Here is a 20,857-nt window from a genome sequence, read left to right as displayed (position 1 = left end):
GTCTGTTTTTGTCTCTTTAGGCCCCCAGTTAACATTTTCAAAAGCACTTGAGTGATTAAAGTCATTTTTGAAAATTGGACTAGGAAATCTAAGCTCAGATTTTCAAAGGTAATTAAGCTCCTAAAGAGACAGTTGCCAACTCGGATCTTCAAAGATACCTATCTGATCTTTACACACCTTTGAAAATCTGGTCGTAAGTGTCCTAGTCAGTTCGGAATGTGAGATGGAGGAGCCCAGGCCTAATTCCTTCAGGCTTTTTTTTTTTTTTAATTTGAACATTTATCTACACTAATTCCTCTCCTTTCTCTTTCACTATCCAATAAATGCCTGGATCAAAATTATAGGTGCTTTGTGAATACGCTGATTTAAGAGTGGAAAGATTTCATATTGTCATGTATGATTCCTGGTAACCCGTCTCAAATATGAAAAACTAGGTTGATACCTGTTCATATGAGGAGCTGTTGAAATCAGTTCACCATTTGCAGTATCTCGTTAGGATGTTTAGTGGAGAAGATATTGTGCTTTTTTTATTTATACTATGGGCAAAGCATGGGCTCACAAGAATTCCTCCATTGTTTTACCATGAGTCTCAAAACATTTGGTGTTTTTCTAAAGGCCTGGAGTCAGTTGATTATGTAGGAATCTCAGCTTTCATTTAAAAAAAGTTCTCTCTACTTCTAGGCCTTACAGCTAAGGAGGAAGCTTTAAAACATGAACCCTACACACTCAAGAAACAAAAGGCCAATAAAAATCCAACATGTTTTATTTTTAAAAAATCTTATGATTTGTTAGACCATTCTCATAACTTTGTGTAGGCGTTCCTTGGGATTTTGGGTTGGCAATACTGCTCTTTGATTGGTGAATTTAGAGAGGTCTCTCCCTTCAGTTTCCCTTTCCACCCTCCTTTTTTGTCACAGGTCATCAGAGACAATGGAGAGTAGGGTGAGTCCATGACTCTGGTTAATGACTGGTCAGGGTGACTAACTATTACCAGCCAGTGGTCTGAATGAGCTATCTACTGCCATCTGCTAATCAACTGTAGGAAAAGGCTTCACGAGCCGACCTTATTTATATAGACAACCTACTTTGCCACAGAGATCAGTAGCCACACTTGCTGTGTCAAGGTGATCAGTTTTGGCTCTCTTGGGTTGAAATTCACTTAAGACTTGGAGCTGGGAGAATGAAATGTTGTTATCCATATTGAATGATTAAAAGGTAAAAGACCTGAACTTAATATGGCCTGGCTTAGGGTCTACCATAACTTGAACACTACGCAGAGGATAGTGAGTCACATCGAACTGAAAGTCACAGAAGATGGAAACAGGTTTTATTTCTGGCGGTGTAGAGTCTATTTGGGAGTCCTCAATTACATCTGACCCTTTACATCCAGGCTGGGTCTAGACTGGCATGATTTTCCGGAAATGCTTTTAATGGAGAAGTTTTCCGTTAAAAGCATTTTCGGAACAAAGTGTCTAGATTGGCACAGACGCTTTTCCACAAAAGCACTTTTTGCAAAAAAGCGTCTGTGCCAATCTAGACGCGCTTTTCCGCAAAAAAGCCCCGATCGCCATTTTCACCATCGGGGCTTTTTTGCGGAAAACAAATCTGAGCTGTCTACACTGGCCCGTTTGCGCAAAAGCTTTGCGCAAAAGGGACTTTTGCCCAAACGGGAGCAGAATAGTATTTCCGCAAGAAGCACTGATTTCTTACAGTAGGAAGTCAGTGCTTTTGTAGAAATTCAAGCGGCCTGTGTAGACAGCTGGCAAGTTTTTCCGGAAAAGCGGCTCATTTTCCGGAAAAACTGGCCAGTCTAGACACAGCCCCAGTGTTTAAAGGCAGAGCTGACTAGAATCAATTGAGAGTCCTTGTCTTGTCTCAGTGATCGCTTGAGCAAAAATCATTGATAAAATCTTGTGTAGACTGACCTTGGACTCAGCATGCAGGCAGCGTGTTGAAGGGCAGTGCAAGGAGGCAAGGGTGGGGAGGTACCATATTACCTAGTGAAATCATTGGTGCTGAAATCACTAAGGGCTGGAATTTGACCACAGAACTGACACTTTCTTAACACAGACTCCATTTTTGCTATTTAAAAAGTAAATCAATGTAACAGAAAACTGCAACGCTCTCTGGTAACTTTTTAAAAATCAAACTTTAAACTTTCTTGAAAACATTGGATAGTTTGCAATTGAAAATATTTGCTCTACACTTAAGGCAACTGATTTAATTTTGTGTAAAATTTTGCATAATAAAGGCTGGCATTTTTTTTGAAAATGTTCAACTATATTGATATACGTTTTGATGAGATCTACTTCTGATGTGATATTTGTGTGTGGCTGTGGTCTGTTGTGTGGGTGGTTTTTTTTTTTTGGCTCAACAAAAAATTCTGGGGGTGGGGGGGGGTTCGAATTGGGCCCCGCACTTCCTACAGCCGGCCCTGCGTGCTGCAACGCAAGGGCAAACAGGCCAAGGTGATGCCAGCCGAGGGTGGGTCTGCGCTGGGGCTTAGCGGAGACGTGTGGGCTCCCAGGCTCATCCCAGCCCATGCTGAAAGGGAGCTCGGGGGTGGGGGCTGGAGGTCTAGGGGTGCCCCCCCCCCGCAGGATCCTGCAGCCCCGGGCGCTTAGCGCCGTGTGGACGTAACTGGGGAGTCGTCCCTTCCTGACCACTCGGCTCCAGGGCGCCCGCCTGGGCTCCAGGCAGGAGCTGCTGGGTGAACTCTCGGGCGCGGCCGGGCGGGCTGCGGGCGCGTGTCTCTAGGACTGCTAACCCCCCTCTGCTCCTCTACCCAGAGATCCTCAGCAACTTGATCCAGAAGAAAGCTCCCGTTTCAGACTCCTCCGCGTACAAAGAGGTAAGGGCCCTGGCGGGGTGCCGGGGCAGGGCTCCCCTGGGGCACAGAGGGGGAAGGTCCCTGTCCGGGGACCCTGGCCTCAGCCATGCCCCAACTGCCGCCCCTCCCAGGGATGCCATCCACGCTGCAGAGGGCACGTTGCAAGAATCTACCCCCAAGGCACTTTTCAAAGCCAGGGGTGTCCCAGGCAGCGGGGGGGTCTCTGGTCCCCAGGGACCCAGCATGGCACAGACTGGGCAGTACAGGGACATGGGGCAGCAAGTCCAGACTGGGGGGAGGGGCCCAGAACCAGGGCCTGGCCCCCCTCACAGCCCCCCCAAGCCAGCTCAGATTCCCCCACACCCAGCAACTGGTCCCAGCCCTGCCCTGCCCCCCTTTCTCCCCTTCCCGGGCAAGCTGGGTGTGACGGCGCATCGGGGCGCCCCGGCCCTGCCCCCCGTCCGCAGCCAGAGGGGATTCTCCGCCGGCCGGGAGAGGAGAAGGTTTTACTGCGTCTCCGACACGGCGCAGCGCAGGGTCCATGCTGACAGGGGCCAGGGCAGAGCCTTAGTCCTCCTGGGGGGGGGGGGGGCGTCACCCCCTTCCTTGGTCCAGAGCATCCTCACTCCCCTAGCCCCGATACTGACCCAGCTCCCCGGCCCTGCGCCCAGCCTGGGGCCAGTCCCTGCCTCCCTCCCTCTGTCTCTCTGGGAGCAGGGTTGTTACCTGCCCGGGCTGGGCCGAGGTGTCTGGGCCAATCCACTGGTGGAGTGAGTCACTGGGACCCACCCAGCGCACGACACAGCCGGCGGGGACACCGGGCACAGAGCACACAGCCCCCCACTGCGTCATAAGGGGTCACCTGATGACTTTCGAGGTCCCTTCCAGTCCTAGTGTTCTATGAGTCTATGAAACTGAGGCACGCACAGAGTCACTCCAGAGCAGCACAGGCCCACAGGAATCCCGTGCAAACCCTCCCCACTTCGTTACACGTGCTCCAGACTCCCTCCTGCCTCCCCACAGCCTCGCACCTCCCCCGCAGTGGCCACTGGGCGCCCCCTCACTTCCCGCCCTGAGCTGCCAGGCTGCGTTACACTCCACCGTGTTCTGCCCCAGAGGCAGCTGCATTCCGGGCGGGGGGAGGAGCGCCGCGGGGCGGACGTTGCTAGCGCTCGCGCTCTTGCCCTAGGTGCTGGTTTACGAGGTGGGTTTCCTGGTCTGCACCGCCATCGGCCTCCTCTTCATCCTCCTCGTGCCCCTGGTGGGCTTGTGCTTCTGCTGCTGCCGCTGCTGCGGGCGCTGCGGGGGGAAGCTGTCCCAGAAGCCAAGCAGGCACATGGCCTGCCGGCGCCGGGCGCTCTTCGTCTCCGTGCTGCTGGTCACCACCTTCATCCTGTGAGTGCCACGCTCCGGGCCCCGCCACGGCGCCCCCAGCTCCCCGGCCGGGCGGGTCTGCCCAGCACCTCCCCGGCTCGGGCACTGCTGCCTGGCCGAGCCGCGCCGGCCCCAGGGTGCAGGGCCCCCAGCTGCGGGTGGGAGGGGTGGGAAGCAGCCCGAGATGCCACTGGCACTAGCCCCTCTGAGCAAGACACATTCCTCGGCCCCCAGGCTGTCCCTGTGCGTGGGCCCCGGCCGCCTCTGCTCACAGCGCGGTGGCCTGGGCCGGCTGCATGAAACCCCGGCTCCCCGGCTGAGCGGTACCGTGTTCTGCCTGGCCCCAGCGGGCTTTCCGTGCGCTCTCGCTGCGACCCCGCCCTGGGGAGCGACCCAGCGCAGGGGCCGGAGGGTCTGGCCGGAGAGCAGCTGGGCAGAGGGCACCCAGCTCCCTGGAGCCACCTTTGGGGGAGAGGGGGCCGGGGGCAGGAGCCTGGGGAGGGGCAGATGCTAGGAAACGGGCGAGGCCAGGAAGTCCCCATTGTTCGCAGGAGCAGATTCCTGCCTGAGGACAAAGGGCCGGAAGCTGCAGGAAGTTGACCCTGGAGTTCAGCCCGGGGTCAGAGCATCGCAGGCCAAGCCGGCGCCTGGGACTCGCCTTGGGGCAGGGCGCCCAGCTAGTCACCAGGACTGGGGGGTTAGCGCCCGGCTGCACAACAGGGTTTGCGCAGAGACCCACGCTGTGCCCACAGCTCGCACGCGGTTTTGCGCAAGTAAATCTGCAGGCAAGCGCCAGGGTGGAGGGTGGTCGCGGTGCAGCCGTTCCTCCTGCTGCGAGGCAGAACTCCGTCTTGCACAAGAGCTCTTGTGTGGACGAGCAACGGGGATTTTGTGCGCAAAATCAGCCAATCGGAAGATGCCCAGGTGCCCTGGTGGCCATTCTGGGAATAGCTGTCAGCGCTTTCTTTCGAGAGCGCGTCCACGCAGTCTGGACGCTCTCTTGTGCAAAAGGGCATCGCTTCTCCAATGCACTTTTTCAGCATGGACGTGCTCTTGCACAAGAAGTTTTTGCTCAAGATCTTTTCCACAAAAAGCTTCTTGCACGAGAAGCCTGGAGTGCAGACGTAGCCTAGTGTGACCAGCAAGATGATGCTGGAGCCATGCTCGGGGAGCAGCTCTTGCAGCTGGGCCCTGGCCACACTTGCTGGGGCAGGTCGGGCTCTCGTGCCTCAGTTTCCCCATCTCTGTGATGGAGAGGGTGGAATTCGCCGGGGCGGAGGGCGAGCGGATTGGCCAATCTGTGCAAAGTCTGGGCTCTCCCAAGGGGCCACGGACCTAGCTCCCACTGAGAAGGGGACGGGGTCTAGAAATGCTTGCCACAGACCGGCTAGCCATGCTGCCCCCTGCTGGACAGGATAGGAGCCACCAATGTTTGTGTCATAAGGCCTATACCGCTGGAGGCGATTCTCCTATAGCTCAGCTGGTAGGGGCCGGGGATTGACGCCTCCTGTGGTGTAGAAGTTCGCAGGCTCAGTGTGCACAGCTTGGTGACCCCATCGTGGGGCTGTTGCCAACCTCCCTCCGCAGCTGGGTGCAGCCCCTCAGGAAAGGGGGGTCAGTCGACCTGGGATTGGGGTGACACTCTAGGGCTGGTGCCTTCCTTGCGAGCCGTGCTTTGCGCTGGCTTGTTGGTTATGCCCCCTCGCCCCAAGGGTGGACGTCCCCAGGGAGGAAACTGAGGCAGGTGGCTCCGTGAGGCCGTGACGGAGCTGCCAGGAGTCCCAACGCCCAGCCCTGCTCTCGGAGCATGTGGGCAGCCTGGGGGCTCAGCACCCAGAGCTCACCCTCCCCCGCCATGTCTGACACTGCCCCCGCTTTTCTCCTGACCCCAGGGCTGGGAACATCTGTGCTTTCATCAGCAACGACCGCGTCTCCCGTGCCGTGAGCGGCAGCTTTGGCACCCTCAACGCTACGCTGGACAACCTGGCCATCTTCGTCCGCTCCGTCCCCCAGGTACGCCCGGCCTCCCCGCCGATCCCAGCAGCTGCCCCGGGGTGACCCCCTGCCCCCGGTGATCCCTGGCTGCTGGGCATGGCCCGTGCCCGTCTTCACCCCTTTGTCTTGTCCCTGCAGCAAGTGGATTTTATTCTGGACGCCAGCGACGGGCCGGTGAACCGGGCCAATGGGAGCCTCCAGGGTGAGTCTGCAGGCGGGAGGGGGCTGGCGAGGGACCTCGGGAATAGGGGCAGGTGCAGGGGTGGGGGGTTCAAGAGTCAGGAGTCAGGGCAGGGGGTGGAGGGGTGAGTGCGGGGGACAAAGGCGCCATTTCGGTGTGGGGGGGGGTGCAGCTGCACATCCCAGGCTGCTGCTGCTCTTCTCCCTCTGGCTCTCGGAGCAAGGGGCAATTCACGGCCGGTGGCATCCTCTGCCCTCTCCGGGGCAGCCGGGAGCTGGAGGAGGACACAGGCGCTCGCTCCCTGAGAGCCGGGGGACGGGGAGGCAGAGCCCTGGTGTGGCTGCAGCTCCCTGCCCTCCGGAAAGGGCTCTGGGGGCAGGGGGCTGGGGCAGCCCCGGACGGGGGCAGGGGCGTGCCCCCCAGCCAGCCCCTTTCACCTGCCCGGCTCCCTGTTGCTTAGCAAGGCAGCCTGCGGGAGAGCCTGGAGCCCGGCGCCCCAGCCGGTCGGTTTCTGCTGGCCAGCGCCCGCCCCGGGTGCCGGCTCCTTCCCCTCTCTCGCAAGAGCAGAACAGAGGCATAAGGCCTCCTGGGTCAGATCGATGGAGCAGTGGTGAAAACCACGGCTGCCCTCTCGAAAAGAGGACAAAGGGCTACCTGGGGACCTGGCACCCCGGCGGGGCACAGGGGGGCCTGGCTCTGGGGAGGGGGATGGGAGAGGGCGTGGGGCTGTGGGGGGGCCTGGCTCTGGGGAGGGGGATGGGAGAGGGCGTGGGGCTGTGGGGGGCCTGGCTCTGGGGAGGGGGATGGGAGAGGGCGTGGGGCTGTGGGGGGCCTGGCTTTGGGGAGGGGGATGGGAGAGGGCGTGGGGCTGTGGGGGGCCTGGCTCTGGGGAGGGGGATGGGAGAATGTGTGGGGCTGTGGGGGGCCTGGCTCTGGGGAGGGGGATGGGAGAGGGCGTGGGGCTGTGGGGGGCCTGGCTCTGGGGAGGGGGATGGGAGAGGGCGTGGGGCTGTGGGGGGCCTGGCTTTGGGGAGGGGGATGGGAGAGGGCGTGGGGCTGTGGGGGGCCTGGCTCTGGGGAGGGGGATGGGAGAGGGTGTGGGGCTGTGGGGGGCCTGGCTCTGGGGAGGGGGATGGGAGAGGGCGTGGGGCTGTGGGGGGCCTGGCTCTGGGCAGGGGGATGGGGGGGCCCTGTGGGGGGCCTGGCTCTGGGCAGGGGGATGGGGGGGCCCTGTGGGGGGCCTGGCTCTGGGGAGGGGGATGGGGGGGCCCTGTGGGGGGCCTGGCTCTGGGGCTGCATGATGGGCCGGGCCCTGGCTGCCCCATGGCATGACTGGCTCCCGTTCCCAGATGCCCTGCCCCCGTGCTCTCCCCCCGGCCGGCTTTGTGCTGCCCTGGGCTCTGCCCCCGGCCCGTACGGCCCCACGCGGGGCCCAGGAGCCCGTACCCGGCTGCAGGGGGTCCCGCCGGGGCGCTGGCCCCTCTGGCTCCTGCCTGCTTGCCCCCCCCCGCCCTGCCAGGCTCACTGTCCCTGCCGGTGCCAGCCGTGGCGTTGGCCCCTCCCTCTCCGGGGGCCGTGGCTCCGTGGCCCCCTGCTCTGTGCCCTCTGCCCCCCACTTGCCCAGGGCTGCTGGGCCCCTGGTGGGCGGCGGGGCCCCACGGTGACAGCTCTGCCCCCTTCTCCCCAGCCATTGGGCCCACCCTGGGCGGCAGGATCGTCACGGCGCTGGGGCACGAGGCGTATGGGGCGCTGGACTCGGCCACCCTCCTGCTGGCAGGTACCGGCCCTGGGCTGCTGGAGGGAGTTGGGGAGCCCCACGCACAGCCCAGCCCCTCCGCCCACAAGAGCTGCCCCCCAGCACCCGCGAGGCCTGAGGGGCTGGCACATGCCGTGGGCGCCCCTAAATGCGGGGGGGGCGAGTCACCCTGGGGGTGTCAGGTGGGAAAACACCAGCTGGGGGGCTCAGGGCAGCGCCAGGGGGCTCAGGGCAGCGCCAGGGGGCTCGCTGTGTGGTGTGGGGCGGCACCTGAGGGGCACAGGGACTCCCTGAGCCCCAAGGCCCCAGGCTGGGGAATGGGACCCCTGGACCCCCTTGGGCCCGGCCTGGGGAATGGGAGCCCTGGACCCCCTTGGCCCCAGGCTGGGGAATGGGACCCCTGGACCCCCTTGGCCCCAGGCTGGGGAATGGGAGCCCTGGACCCCCTTGGCCCCAGGCTGGGGAATGGGACCCCTGGACCCCCTTGGGCCCGGCCTGGGGAATGGGAGCCCTGGACCCCCTTGGCCCCAGGCTGGGGAATGGGACCCCTGGACCCCCTTGGCCCCAGGCTGGGGAATGGGAGCCCTGGACCCCCTTGGCCCCAGGCTGGGGAATGGGAGCCCTGGACCCCCTTGGCCCCAGGCTGGGGAATGGGACCCCTGGACCCCCTTGGGCCCGGCCTGGGGAATGGGAGCCCTGGACCCCCTTGGCCCCAGACTGGGGAATGGGACCCCTGGACCCCCTTGGCCCCAGGCTGGGGAATGGGAGCCCTGGACCCCCTTGGCCCCAGGCTGGGGAATGGGACCCCTGGACCCCCTTGGGCCCGGCCTGGGGAATGGGACCCCTGGACCCCCTTGGGCCCGGCCTGGGGAATGGGAACCCTGGACCCCCTTGGCCCCAGGCTGGGGAATGGGAGCCCTGGACCCCCTTGGCCCCAGGCTGGGGAATGGGACCCCTGGACCCCCTTGGCCCCAGGCTGGGGAATGGGAGCCCTGGACCCCCTTGGCCCCAGGCTGGGGAATGGGAGCCCTGGACCCCCTTGGCCCCAGACTGGGGAATGGGACCCCTGGACCCCCTTGGCCCCAGGCTGGGGAATGGGAGCCCTGGACCCCCTTGGCCCCAGGCTGGGGAATGGGAGCCCTGGACCCCCTTGGCCCCAGGCTGGGGAATGGGACCCCTGGACCCCCTTGGCCCCAGGCTGGGGAATGGGACCCCTGGACCCCCTTGGCCCCAGGCTGGGGAATGGGACCCCTGGACCCCCTTGGGCCCGGCCTGGGGAATGGGAGCCCTGGACCCCCTTGGCCCCAGGCTGGGGAATGGGACCCCTGGACCCCCTTGGCCCCAGGCTGGGGAATGGGAGCCCTGGACCCCCTTGGCCCCAGGCTGGGGAATGGGACCCCTGGACCCCCTTGGCCCCAGGCTGGGGAATGGGACCCCTGGACCCCCTTGGCCCCAGGCTGGGGAATGGGAGCCCTGGACCCCCTTGGCCCCAGGCTGGGGAATGGGACCCCTGGACCCCCTTGGCCCCAGGCTGGGGAATGGGAGCCCTGGACCCCCTTGGCCCCAGGCTGGGGAATGGGACCCCTGGACCCCCTTGGCCCCAGGCTGGGGAATGGGACCCCTGGACCCCCTTGGCCCCAGGCTGGGGAATGGGAACCCTGGACCCCCTTGGCCCCAGGCTGGGCCCGGTGCAGAGGGCCGAGCCGGAGCCCTAGGGTCCCTCGCTGTGTCCCCAGAGACGGGCCGGGTGGAGCAGGCGCTCCGTGCTGTGAACGCGTCGGGCCAGCGCCTGCAGCAGCTGCAGGAGGGGCTCAGAGGGAACCTCAGCCGCCTGCAGGGGCAGCTCAACCGGACCCTGCAGCGCTGCGGCCCGCCCTGCGCCAACGTGTCCTCCGGCGGCCTGGCGCCCGAGGCCGACTTCACCAGGGTGAGGCTGGCCGCAGGGCCCCGGGGGTGGGGGGCGGGGTGGGGACAGAACCCTCCCCCACGTGAAAATCCCCCCCAGACGTGCCCGCTGCCCCCCCAGTGGGCTGGCCCTCCCCTGCCTCTGACCCGCCTGCTCCTGCGCCCAGGTCCCGGACGTGAGCCACCAGCTGGAGCTGCTGAGCAACCTGTCCAAGGCCAACCTGAGCGCGGCCCTGCAGCAGGTACGGCCGGGGCGGGGCGGGAGGGACCCGGGTGCCAGGCCCCCAAGCCAGGGCTCCGGGGTGCGGGCAGCAGGCGCTGACGCCGTGCGGAAAAGGCCGAGTGTGCCAGCGCGGCCCGGGGGCGGCAGGGGAGCTTCTGGCCTGGTACCTGCCCGGGGCTGGGCCGGGCCGGCGCTGAGCCCCCAGCATTGGCCGGTGCCCGCGGGCTGGGGGGCGGGATGGTGCAGGGCCGGGCCCTCGCCCGTCTGCGCTGGGCTCTGAGCTGTCTCTCCCCTGCCCGCGCCGGGCGGCAGGCCAACCGCACGCTGAGTGAGACCCCCCTGCGGGTGGAGCAGCAGGCGCAGGAGGCGGTGGCAGGTGAGTGGTGGCAGTCACGCTGGGGTGCCCCAAGGGACGGGGCAGTGTCACGGGACCCTCCCACCCCGGCCACGCCTGCTCCCCGCTCTGGGACTGGATGCGGTGCTGGCCAGGGGCCCCCAGGGGCCCTGACTGCCCCCCTATGGTGCCAAGGGTCCTTCCTGCCTTGCCCCTGCCCTCCCCCAGCGCCCTGCCTGCCCTGCTCCCTCCAGGGGCTCTGCCCATCCCCACCCGCTGTCCCCTCCGAGCTGTGTCCGCCCCATGTGTTGTGCGGGGGAGAGGGGGGGCCAGGAGCAGCTGTTGGCGGCTGGGCGGCCCTGAGGTTTCTGTCCCCTCCAGACGCGCGGCGCCAGCTGGGCGAAGTCAGGGGGGCGCTGGGCCGGGTGCGGAGCGAGATCCCGGCGCTGGACACGCTGGGGGACGTCGCCGAGACGCTGGGCAAAGTGGGCCGGAACGCCAGCCAATACGAGCCCCAGGTCACCACCTACGACCACTACAGGTAGGGCTGGGCCGGCGGGACTCAGCGGAGCCCCCGGGACCCCGGATCTGGGGGGATCTGAGGGGAACTTGGGGGGCCGGAGCCCGCTCGTGCCCCCAGCTCACACGCGCCCATCCCGTCCCGCTCGTGCCACCAGCTCACACGCGCCCATCCCGTCCCGCTGTGCCCCCAGCTCACACGCGCCCATCCCCTGTCCCGCTGTGCCCCCAGCTCACACGCGCCCATCCCTTGTCCCGCTCGTGCCCCCAGCTCACACACGCCCATCCCGTCCCGCTCGTGCCACCAGCTCACACGCGCCCATCCCGTCCCGCTGTGCCCCCAGCTCACACGCGCCCATCCCCGTCCCGCTGTGCCCCCAGCTCACACGCGCCCATCCCCGTCCCGCTGTGCCCCCAGCTCACACGCGCCCATCCCCTGTCCTGCTCGTGCCCCCAGCTCACACGCGCCCATCCCCTGTCCCGCTCGTGCCCCCAGCTCACACGCGCCCATCCCGTCCCGCTGTGCCCCCAGCTCACACGCGCCCATCCCGTCCTGCTGTGCCCCCAGCTCACACGCGCCCATCCCGTCCCGCTCGTGCCACCAGCTCACACGCGCCCATCCCGTCCCGCTGTGCCCACAGCTCACACGCGCCCATCCCCTGTCCCGCTCGTGCCCCCAGCTCACACACGCCCATCCCCTGTCCTGCTCGTGCCCCCAGCTCACACGCGCCCGTCCTGCTGTGCCCACAGCTCACACGCGCCCGTCCTGCTGTGCCCACAGCTCACACGCCCCCGTCCCGCTGGTGCCCCCAGCTCACACGCGCCTGTCCCGCTGTGCCCACAGCTCACACGCGCCCGTCCTGCGGTGCCCCCAGCTCACACGCGCCCGTCCCCCTGGTGCCCCCAGCTCACATGCCCCCATCCCGCTGGTGCCCCCAGCTCACACGTGCCCGGCCCGCTGTGCCCCCTGGGGCAGGGCCCCCGGCTGGCCCCTGGACTCCTCTCCCGTCTCCCCACAGGTGGATCGTGGGCGTCTGCCTCTGCTGCCTGGTGCTGTGCGTCGTCTTGTGCAACCTGCTGGGCCTGGCGCTGGGGGCCGTGGGGCTGCAGCCGGCGGTGCTGCCCATCGAGCGCAGCTGCCTCTCCAACTCCGGCGGGCAGGCCTTCCTGGCGTGAGCACAGTGGCTGCGTCGAGGGGCTGGTGGGGCGGGGGAGAGGCCGTCACCGGGGGGTCTGGGCTGGTGGGGCGGGGGAGAGGCCGTCACCGGGGGGTCTGGGCTGGCGGGGCGGGGGAGAGGCGGTCACCGGGGGGTCTGGGCTGGCGGGGTGGGGGAGAGGCCGTCACCGGGGGGTCTGGGCTGGCGGGGCGGGGGAGAGGCGGTCACCGGGGGGTCTGGGCTGGCGGGGCGGGGGAGAGGCGGTCACCGGGGGGTCTGGGCTGGCGGGGCGGGGGAGAGGCCGTCACCGGGGGGTCTGGGCTGGCGGGGCGGGGGAGAGGCGGTCACCGGGGGGTCTGGGCTGGCGGGGCGGGGGAGAGGCCGTCACCGGGGGGTCTGGGCTGGCGGGGCGGGGGAGAGGCCGTCACCGGGGGGTCTGGGCTGGCGGGGCGGGGGAGAGGCCGTCACCGGGGGGTCTGGGCTGGCGGGGCGGGGGAGAGGCCGTCACCGGGGGGTCTGGGCTGGCGGGGCGGGGGAGAGGCCGTCACCGGGGGGTCTGGGCTGGCGGGGCGGGGGAGAGGCCGTCACCGGGGGGTCTGGGCTGGCGGGGCGGGGGAGAGGCCGTCACCGGGGGGTCTGGGCTGGCGGGGCGGGGGAGAGGCCGTCACCGGGGGGTCTGGGCTGGCGGGGCGGGGGAGAGGCCGTCACCGGGGGGGTCTGGGCTGGCAGGGCGGGGGAGAGGGGGGTGCTCAGTCACACACACCCCTCCCCCGCCGGGCCAGGTTTCCCGGGGTCTCTGCATGGGGTGACGGCCCCAGGGGAGCTCACGGCTCCGGTTGCTTTTGCAGGGGGGTCGGATTCAGCTTCCTCTTCTCCTGGCTGCTGATGCTGCCGGTGCTGGGGAGCTTCCTGCTGGGCGGCAACGCCTACACCCTGGTCTGCCAGCCCTGGCACAGCCGGCAGCTCCTGCAGGTGAGAGCTCGGCCCGGCCCCCGGCCCCCGGCCCCCCGCTGCTGGCGCTGCCCCCGGCCCCCGGCCCCCGGTCCCCCGCTGCTGGCGCTGCCCCCCGGCCCCCGGCCCCTCGCTGCTGGCGCTGCCCCCCCCCCGGCCCCCGGCCCCCGGCCCCCCGCTGCTGGCGCTGCCCCCGGCCCCCGGCCCCCCGCTGCTGGCGCCGCCCCCGGCCCCCGGCCCCCGGTCCCCCGCTGCTGGCGCTGCCCCCGGCCCCCGGCCCCTCGCTGCTGGCGCTGCCCCCGGCCCCCGGCCCCCGGCCCCCCGCTGCTGGCGCTGCCCCCGGCCCCCGGCCCCTCGCTGCTGGCGCTGCCCCCCGGCCCCCGGCCCCCGGCCCCCCGCTGCTGGCGCCGTCCCCGGCCCCCAGCCCCCGGCCCCCGGTCCCCCGCTGCTGGCGCTGCCCCCCGGCCCCCGGCCCCTCGCTGCTGGCGCTGCCCCCCGGCCCCCGGCCCCCGGCCCCCCGCTGCTGGCGCTGCCCCCCCGGCCCCCGGCCCCCCGCTGCTGGCGCTGACCCCCCGGCCCCCTCGCTGCTGGCGCTGCCCCCCCGGCCCCCCGCTGCTGGCGCTGACCCCCCGGCCCCCCGCTGCTGGCGCTGACCCCCCGGCCCCTCGCTGCTGGCGCTGCCCCCCGGCCCCCGGCCCCCGGCCCCCCGCTGCTGGCACTGCCCCCCCGGCCCCCCGCTGCTGGCGCTGACCCCCCGGCCCCCCGCTGCTGGCGCTGCCCCCCCGGCCCCCCGCTGCTGGCGCTGACCCCCCGGCCCCCCGCTGCTGGCGCTGACCCCCCGGCCCCTCGCTGCTGGCGCTGCCCCCCGGCCCCCGGCCCCCGGCCCCCCGCTGCTGGCACTGCCCCCCCGGCCCCCCGCTGCTGGCGCTGCCCCCCCGGCCCCCCGCTGCTGGCACTGCCCCCCCGGCCCCCCGCTGCTGGCGCTGCCCCCCCGGCCCCCCGCTGCTGGCACTGCCCCCCGGCCCCCCGCTGCTGGCGCTGACCCCCCGGCCCCCCGCTGCTGGCGCTGCCCCCCGGCCCCCCGCTGCTGGCGCTGACCCCCCGGCCCCTCGCTGCTGGCGCTGCCCCCCCGGCCCCCCGCTGCTGGCGCTGCCCCCCGGCCCCTCGCTGCTGGCGCTGCCCCCCGGCCCCTCGCTGCTGGCGCTGACCCCCCGGCCCCCCGCTGCTGGCGCTGCCCCCCCGGCCCCCCGCTGCTGGCGCTGCCCCCCCGGCCCCCCGCTGCTGGCGCTGACCCCCCGGCCCCTCGCTGCTGGCGCTGACCCCCCGGCCCCCCGCTGCTGGCGCTGCCCCCCGGCCCCTCGCTGCTGGCGCTGACCCCCCGGCCCCCCGCTGCTGGCGCTGCCCCCCCGGCCCCCCGCTGCTGGCGCTGACCCCCCGGCCCCCCGCTGCTGGCGCTGACCCCCCGGCCCCCTCGCTGCTGGCGCTGCCCCGCTGGGGTGCTTGGGGCCGGCTCACTGCAGCCTGGGGAAGTTTCCTTCTCAACCCTTCTCCCTCTGCTTCCAGTCACTGGAGACCTCAGGCCTGGCCGGGAGCTTCAACCTGTCAGAGATGCTGGGGCTGCCCGGCGGGACGGTGACCCCCTCCGGAGTGTACAAGTCAGTGCCAGCCCGGCCGGTCCGTGAGCCAGCGCCTCCTGGGACCCCCCCACCCCATGCCTCGGTTTCCCTCTCTGCACATGGGACGGGGTGATTCTCATCTCCCCAGGAAGGACACCAGCTGTGGAGTGGGACGGCATGAGGCCCCTACAGTGCTGCCGGGTTGCCTGTGCACAGGGTGGGGCATGGCCCATTGGGTGCAGGACCCTGGGTGCCCACGTGATGGGGGGATCCCGCTGGTCACATGGGGAGCCTCCCCCCAGCCTGTGGGAGCGGCAGGCCCTGGTTGCACCCCGCCTGCCCTGGGCATGGGCTGGACCCAGCGCCTGCTCTGCCGACAGGGGTGTCCCCAGCTGGCACCCACCAGCCCCCACTAGCCCCCTGCCCTGCCCTCAGCTCTGCCCTCCCCCTGCAGCAACTGCCAGCACGACCAGCCCCTGTGGAGCACCCTGCAGCTGGACAAGGCTGTTTCCCTGGACCAGCTCCTGAACATCAGCCAGGTGAGTGTGGGCCACGCGGGACCGGCCCGGCTGTGCCCGGCGGGGAGTGGGGACCGGCCCGGCTGTGCCCGGCGGAGAGTGGGGACCGGCCCGGCTGTGCCCGGCGGGGAGTGGGGACCGGCCCGGCTGTGCCCAGCGGGGAGTGGGGACCGGCCCGGCTGTGCCCGGCGGGGAGTGGGGACCGGCCCGGCTGTGCCCGGCGGGGAGTGGGGACCGGCCCGGCTGTGCCCGGCGGGGAGTGGGGACCGGCCCGGCTGTGCCCGGCGGGGAGTGGGGACCGGCCCGGCTGTGCCCGGCGGGGAGTGGGGACCGGCTCGGCTGTGCCCGGCGGGGAGTGGGGACCGGCCCGGCTGTGCCCGGCGGGGAGTGGGGACCGGCCCGGCTGTGCCCGGCGGGGAGTGGGGACCGGCCCGGCTGTGCCCGGCGGGGAGTGGGGACCGGCTCGGCTGTGCCCGGCGGGGAGTGGGGACCGGCCCGGCTGTGCCCGGCGGGGAGTGGGGACCGGCTCGGCTGTGCCCGGCGGGGAGTGGGGACCGGCTCGGCTGTGCCCGGCGGGGAGTGGGGACCGGCCCGGCTGTGCCCGGCGGGGAGTGGGGACCGGCCCGGCTGTGCCCGGCGGGGAGTGGGGACCGGCCCGGCTGTGCCCGGCGGGGAGTGGGGACCGGCCCGGCTGTGCCCGGCGGGGAGTGGGGACCGGCCCGGCTGTGCCCGGCGGGGAGTGGGGACCGGCCCGGCTGTGCCCGGCGGGGAGTGGGGACCGGACCGGCTGTGCCCGGTCGGGAGTGGGGACCGGACCGGCTGTGCGCGGTGCCCGGCGGGGAGTGTGAGATGGGACCGTCTGTGCCCGGTGGGGAGTGTGAGATGGGACCGGCTGTGCGCGGTGCCCATTGGGGAGTGTGAGATGGGACCGGCTGTGCCCGGCGGGGAGTGTGAGATGGGACCGGCCCGGCTGTGCCCGGTGGGGAGTGTGAGAAGGGACCGGCTGTGCGCGGTGCCCGTTGGGGAGTGTGAGATGGGACCGGCTGTGCCCGGCAGGGAGTGTGAGATGGGACCGGCTGTGCGTGGTGCCCGTTGGGGAGTGTGAGATGGGACCGGCTGTGCGCGGTGCCCGGCGGGGAGTGTGAGAAGGGACCGGCTGTGCGCGGTGCCCGTTGGGGAGTGTGAGATGGGACCGGCTGTGCGCGGTGCCCGTTGGGGAGTGTGAGATGGGACCGGCTGTGCGCGGTGCCCGTTGGGGAGTGTGAGATGGGACCGGCTGTGCGCGGTGCCCGGTGGGGAGTGTGAGAAGGGACCGGCTGTGCGCGGTGCCCGTTGGGGAGTGTGAGATGGGACCGGCTGTGCGCGGTGCCCGTTGGGGAGTGTGAGATGGGACCGGCTGTGCGCGGTGCCCGGCGGGGAGTGTGAGAAGGGACCGGCTGTGTGCGGTGCCCGTTGGGGAGTGTGAGATGGGACCGGCTGTGCGCGGTGCCCGGCGGGGAGTGTGAGAAGGGACCGGCTGTGCGCGGTGCCCGGCGGGGAGTGTGAGAAGGGACCGGCTGTGCGCGGTGCCCGTTGGGGAGTGTGAGATGGGACCGGCTGTGCGCGGTGCCCGTTGGGGAGTGTGAGAAGGGACCGGCTGTGCGCGGTGCCCGGCGGGGAGTGTGAGAAGGGACCGGCTGTGCGCGGTGCCCGGCGGGGAGTGTGAGATGGGACCGGCTGTGCGCGGTGCCCGGCGGGGAGTGTGAGAAGGGACCGGCTGTGCGCGGTGCCCGTTGGGGAGTGTGAGATGGGACCGGCTGTGCGCGGTGCCCGTTGGGGAGTGTGAGAAGGGACTGGCTGTGCGCGGTGCCCGGCAGGGAGTGTGAAATGGGACCGGCTGTGCACGGTGCCCGGCGGGGGGTGGGGACCGGCTGTGCGTGGTGCCCGGCGGGGAGTGTGAGATGGGACCGGCTGTGCACGGTGCCTGGCGGGGAGAGGGGACCGGCCGGGCGGGGGGGGGGAGCGGGGACCGGCTCGGCGGGGGCGGGGAAGCGGGGACCGGCCCGGCGGGGAGGGGGAGAGGGGACCGGCTCGGCGGGGGGGGGGGGAGCGGGGACCGGCCTGGCGGGGAGGGGGAGAGGGGACCGGCTCGGCGGGGGGGGGGGAGCGGGGACCGGCCTGGCGGGGGGGGAGGGAGCGGGGACCGGCTCGGCGGGGGGGGGGAGAGGGGACCGGCTCGGCAGGGGGGGGGGAGCGGGGACCGGCCTGGCGGGGGGGGAGGGAGCAGGGACCAGCTCGGCGGGGGGGGGAAGCGGGGACCGGCTCGGCGGGGAGGGGGAGAGGGGACGTGCCCAGCTGTGCTTGGCAGCCCCGGCCCCTCACACCTCCCGGCCCCGCAGTACACCGGGGAGATCACCGCGGCCTTCGAGCAGCTGAACATCAGCCTGAGCCCCGTCACCTTCCTGAGCCAGAGCCAGAAGCAGCTGCTCTGGGACATCAGCACCTCCGGCCTGCAGCTCAACTTCACCGGCACCCTGCAGCAGGTCAGCTGGGGGGGGCCGTGGTGGCGAGGGAGGGGAGCTGGGGGGGGCTGTGGCAGTGGGGGGAGGGGAGCTGGGGGGGCTGTGGCGGTGGAGGAGGGGAGCTGGGGGGGGCTGTGGCAGTGGGGGGAGGGGAGCTGGGGGGGCTGTGGCGGTGGGGGGGGAGGGGAGCTGGGGGGGGCTGTGGCAGTGGGGGGAGGGGAGCTGGGGGGGCTGTGGCGGTGGGGGGGGAGGGGAGCTGGGGGGGCTGTGGCGGTGGGGGGAGGGGAGCTGGGAGGGGCCGTGCGGTGGGGGCAGGGAAGGGGAGCTGGGGGGGGGGGGCTGTGGCGGCGGGGGAGGGGAGCTGGGAGCCTGGCTCAGGCTGTCGGCGGGATCTCGTGGGGGGCGGTTGTGGGATCTGGGGGTCTCTACGTCGGGGTGTTTCCAGGGGGTCGCATGGCCCCAGCCTGCTGCTAGGCCATGTCCCTGCCTTCCCAGGGCAGCGCCCCAGACCGGGCCCCAGCGGCCAGTGGGGGCTTCTTCCGCCCCAGGGTTCCTCCCCCTCCCATGTGGGGCAGAGGCTGGGCAGCAGGAGAAGGGGCAGTGGGGCAGGGGCTGAGCCGGGGGGCGGGGCTGGGCTCTGCGTGCCTTCCCAGGTCTCAGGGCCGGTGCTCTGGACCCCGCTGCTCCCCCCCCACTGGCCATGTGGCCATTTGCCCCCCCAGCTTCCCTCCTTGCCTCGCCCCCCAGCTGACCCCATCTCTCCTCTGCCAGCTGGCCAGGAAGGTGACGCAGCGGGACCTGCTGCCCCTGGCGCTGCAGCTGGAGGGGCTGGCCAACGCCACGGTGAGTGCGGCTGGGCCCCGAACCGCGCCCCCCCCCCGCGCTGGGCGTGGGCTCCCTGGGTCACTGGCCTTTGCATGTCGCTCCGCGGGTCCCTCCGGGGCCAGCCCGTCTGGCCCTCCCCTCCCCGCCCGGCCCTGGCCCTGGCCCGCGGGCGCCTCTGACTCTCTGCCCCGGCTCAGGACAACCTGACCTTGAGGATGGAGCTGAAGCAGGAAGCCGCTGACCTGAGAGACATGGACGGGCAGATCCAGGCGCTCTACCCCCCGGAGATGGTGAGTGACCCCGGACGCGGCCCCTCCCCGGCTGGAGCTGGGGGCAGAGGGCAGCGGCGGGGGGAGCCCTTGGCCCCCTCGCTTGCAGGGTCCCAGAGGGGCAGGGACCCCGGCTAGTCCCCTCCCCTCTCTAACCCCCCCGCCTCTCCGTCCCCAGCAAGCCCTGAACGGCAGCATCTGGATCCTGCAGGCAGCGACCCCCCAGCTCCCGGTAAGCAGCGCGGGCAGGGGGAGGCTGCCTTGCCCTGGCAGGGGCTGGGCGGTCGCGGGCCGTGATGGGCGGCCCAGTGGCTCCTGTCCTGGCACTGACCTCTTACTCCCCCTGCAATTCTGCTAGCGGCCAGGAGGGGGCGCTGCCTCCCAGGGACACCCCCAAGCCAGGTGGGAAGAGCTGGCTCTGAAAGGGGGACCCGATCCACCAGCTGCAGCAACCAGCCTGCTGGGGGGGGGGGCTAGTGCCCAGCCTGGTCCCACAGAGACCCACTGATCCACCCAGGGCTGAGATCACAGAAAGGGGAGCAGGGGCTGGGGGTGGGAGTGAGGGGCACCGGCAGGGCTGGGGGCAGGGGCTGGGGGCGGGAGTGAGGGGCACCGGTAGAGCTGGGGGCAGGGGCTGGGGGGCAGGAGTGAGGGGCACCGGCAGGGCTGGGGGCAGGGGCTGGGGGCGGGAGTGAGGGGCACCGGCAGGGCTGGGGGGCGGGGGCTGGGGGGCGGGAGTGAGGGGCACCGGCAGGGCTGGGGGGCAGGGGCTGGGGGTGGGAGTGAGGGGCACCGGCAGGGCTGGGGGGCAGGGGCTGAGGGGCGGGAGTGAGGGGCACCGGCAGGGCTGGGGGGCAGGGGCTGGCGGGCGGGAGTGAGGGGCACCGGCAGGGCTGGGGGGCAGGGGCTGGGGGGCGGGAGTGAGGGGCACCGGCAGGGCTGGGGGGCAGGGGCTGGCGGGCGGGAGTGAGGGGCACCGGCCGGGCTGGGGGGCAGGGGCTGGCGGGCGGGAGTGAGGGGCACCGGCCGGGCTGGGGGGCAGGGGCTGGGGGCGGGAGTGAGGGGCACCGGCCGGGCTGGGGGGCAGGGGCTGGGGGGCGGGAGTGAGGGGCACCGGCAGGGCTGGGGGCAGGGGCTGGGGGGCAGGGGCTGGGGGGCGGGAGTGAGGGGCACCGGCAGGGCTGGGGGCAGGAGCTGGGGGGCGGGAATGAGGGGCACTGGCAGGGCTGGGGGCAGGGGCTGGGGGCGGGAATGAGGGGCACCGGCAGGGCTGGGGGCAGGGGCTGGGGGGCGGGAATGAGGGGCACCGGCAGGGCTGGGGGCAGGGGCTGGGGGGCGGGAATGAGGGGCACCGGCAGGGCTGGGGGCAGGGGCTGGGGGGCGGGAATGAGGGGCACCGGCAGGGCTGGGGCAGGGGCTGGGGGGCGGGAATGAGGGGCACCGGCAGGGCTGGGGGCAGGGGCTGGGGGGCGGGAATGAGGGGCACCGGCAGGGCTGGGGGCAGGAGCTGGGGGGCGGGAGTGAGGGGCACCGGCAGGGCTGGGGGCAGGGGCTGGGGGGCGGGAATGAGGGGCACCGGCAGGGCTGGGGGCAGGGGCTGGGGGGCGGGAGTGAGGGGCACCGGCAGGGCTGGGGGCAGGAGCTGGGGGGCGGGAGTGAGGGGCACCGGCAGGGCTGGGGGCAGGAGCTGGGGGGCGGGAATGAGGGGCACCGGCAGGGCTGGGGGCAGGGGCTGGGGGGCGGGAGTGAGGGGCACCGGCAGGGCTGGGGGCAGGAGCTGGGGGGCGGGAATGAGGGGCACCGGCAGGGCTGGGGGCAGGGGCTGGGGGGCGGGAGTGAGGGGCACCGGCAGTGCTGGGGGCAGGATCTGGGCCCCGGGGCTGGCGGGGGAGGAGGGTCTGTG

The 20,857-nt window shown here is 70.4% G+C and overlaps 1 protein-coding gene across 4 annotated transcripts in view; it reads left to right on the top strand.

Annotated features, from left to right (window-relative positions):
* The window catches only part of LOC102444131 (prominin-1-A-like), a 40,946-nt gene that overhangs the window by 13,590 nt on the left and 6,499 nt on the right, over positions 1–20,857 (top strand). For all 4 annotated transcript variants that reach the window (XM_075934495.2, XM_089780258.1, XM_075934494.2 and 1 more), the window contains 17 exons: positions 2,790–2,851; positions 4,020–4,225; positions 6,097–6,217; positions 6,338–6,401; positions 8,068–8,157; positions 9,873–10,063; positions 10,209–10,283; positions 10,577–10,640; positions 10,980–11,139; positions 12,137–12,289; positions 13,123–13,246; positions 14,789–14,880; positions 15,296–15,380; positions 17,738–17,881; positions 18,632–18,703; positions 18,883–18,975; positions 19,133–19,186. In XM_075934495.2, the coding sequence (XP_075790610.2) occupies positions 2,790–2,851; positions 4,020–4,225; positions 6,097–6,217; positions 6,338–6,401; positions 8,068–8,157; positions 9,873–10,063; positions 10,209–10,283; positions 10,577–10,640; positions 10,980–11,139; positions 12,137–12,289; positions 13,123–13,246; positions 14,789–14,880; positions 15,296–15,380; positions 17,738–17,881; positions 18,632–18,703; positions 18,883–18,975; positions 19,133–19,186 (1,850 nt within the window). The remainder of the gene's footprint in view (positions 1–2,789; positions 2,852–4,019; positions 4,226–6,096; positions 6,218–6,337; positions 6,402–8,067; positions 8,158–9,872; positions 10,064–10,208; positions 10,284–10,576; positions 10,641–10,979; positions 11,140–12,136; positions 12,290–13,122; positions 13,247–14,788; positions 14,881–15,295; positions 15,381–17,737; positions 17,882–18,631; positions 18,704–18,882; positions 18,976–19,132; positions 19,187–20,857) is intronic.

Source organism: Pelodiscus sinensis, chromosome 8 (genome assembly GCF_052426305.1).
Source record: "Pelodiscus sinensis isolate ZL-2025 chromosome 8, ASM5242630v1, whole genome shotgun sequence".
Lineage (NCBI taxonomy): Eukaryota > Metazoa > Chordata > Testudines > Trionychidae > Pelodiscus > Pelodiscus sinensis.
The sequence above is the reverse complement of the archived record's forward strand: the minus strand, read 5'-3'. Positions and strand labels throughout refer to the sequence as shown.